Source organism: Crocuta crocuta, unplaced genomic scaffold, assembly GCF_008692635.1.
Source record: "Crocuta crocuta isolate KB4526 unplaced genomic scaffold, BGI_CrCroc_1.0 scaffold123, whole genome shotgun sequence".
Taxonomy (NCBI): Eukaryota; Metazoa; Chordata; class Mammalia; order Carnivora; family Hyaenidae; genus Crocuta; species Crocuta crocuta.
This window is the reverse complement of record NW_027528865.1, coordinates 664,596-665,138: the sequence shown is the minus strand read 5'-3', so window position 1 is coordinate 665,138 and position 543 is coordinate 664,596. Positions and strand designations below refer to the sequence as shown.

Genomic DNA, 543 nt, shown 5'->3' with positions numbered 1-543 from the left:
CAAATGCTATTTTTGACTCTTCCCACTGAGAAAGCCCAGCGTGGGGAACAGCACCCGGAAAAGAAATGCCAGGAACGTAGAGAGAGGCTCCTGCCCATCTCCCCCCCCCGGGTCCCCACCTGTGCGCAGGGCGGGGGCCGGCGCTGGGCCGGGGTGCGCTGGCCGGGCCGCGGGGACTTGAATGGAGCACCCAGCCGAGGGCAGGCTGAGGGCCGTGGCCCCGGGGGACAGTGTGCGCACCTGTGGGTGCGTGTCCTCGGGGGGGGGCACCCGCTCCTCCTGGGCCCCAGGGCCCGCCTGCGCCTCCGCTGAACGGACCCAGGGCGAAGCCCTGCGGCGCGCCTGACCCTGTGCTGAGAACGCGGTGAACAGCGGAGCAGGGAGACCAGGCCCGGGGAGGACGGCTGTGCGGTGGCAGCGAGCGGACGCGGCCACAGGCAGCTGGCGACCGGGTCACCCGCGTGAGTCCTACGAGAATAAGGACGCCGCGGCACCGGCCGGCTCCTCGGCTCTGCAGGCGGCGCTCACACTTCCGTCCCCCCA

The 543-nt window shown here is 71.8% G+C and overlaps 1 protein-coding gene across 1 annotated transcript in view; it reads right to left on the bottom strand.

Annotated features, from left to right (window-relative positions):
- The window catches only part of LOC144225120 (uncharacterized), a 13,397-nt gene that overhangs the window by 12,207 nt on the left and 647 nt on the right, over nucleotides 1-543 (bottom strand). The window contains exon 2 of the mRNA XM_077756286.1: nucleotides 120-308. Coding sequence (XP_077612412.1) covers nucleotides 120-308 — 189 coding nt within the window. The remainder of the gene's footprint in view (nucleotides 1-119; nucleotides 309-543) is intronic.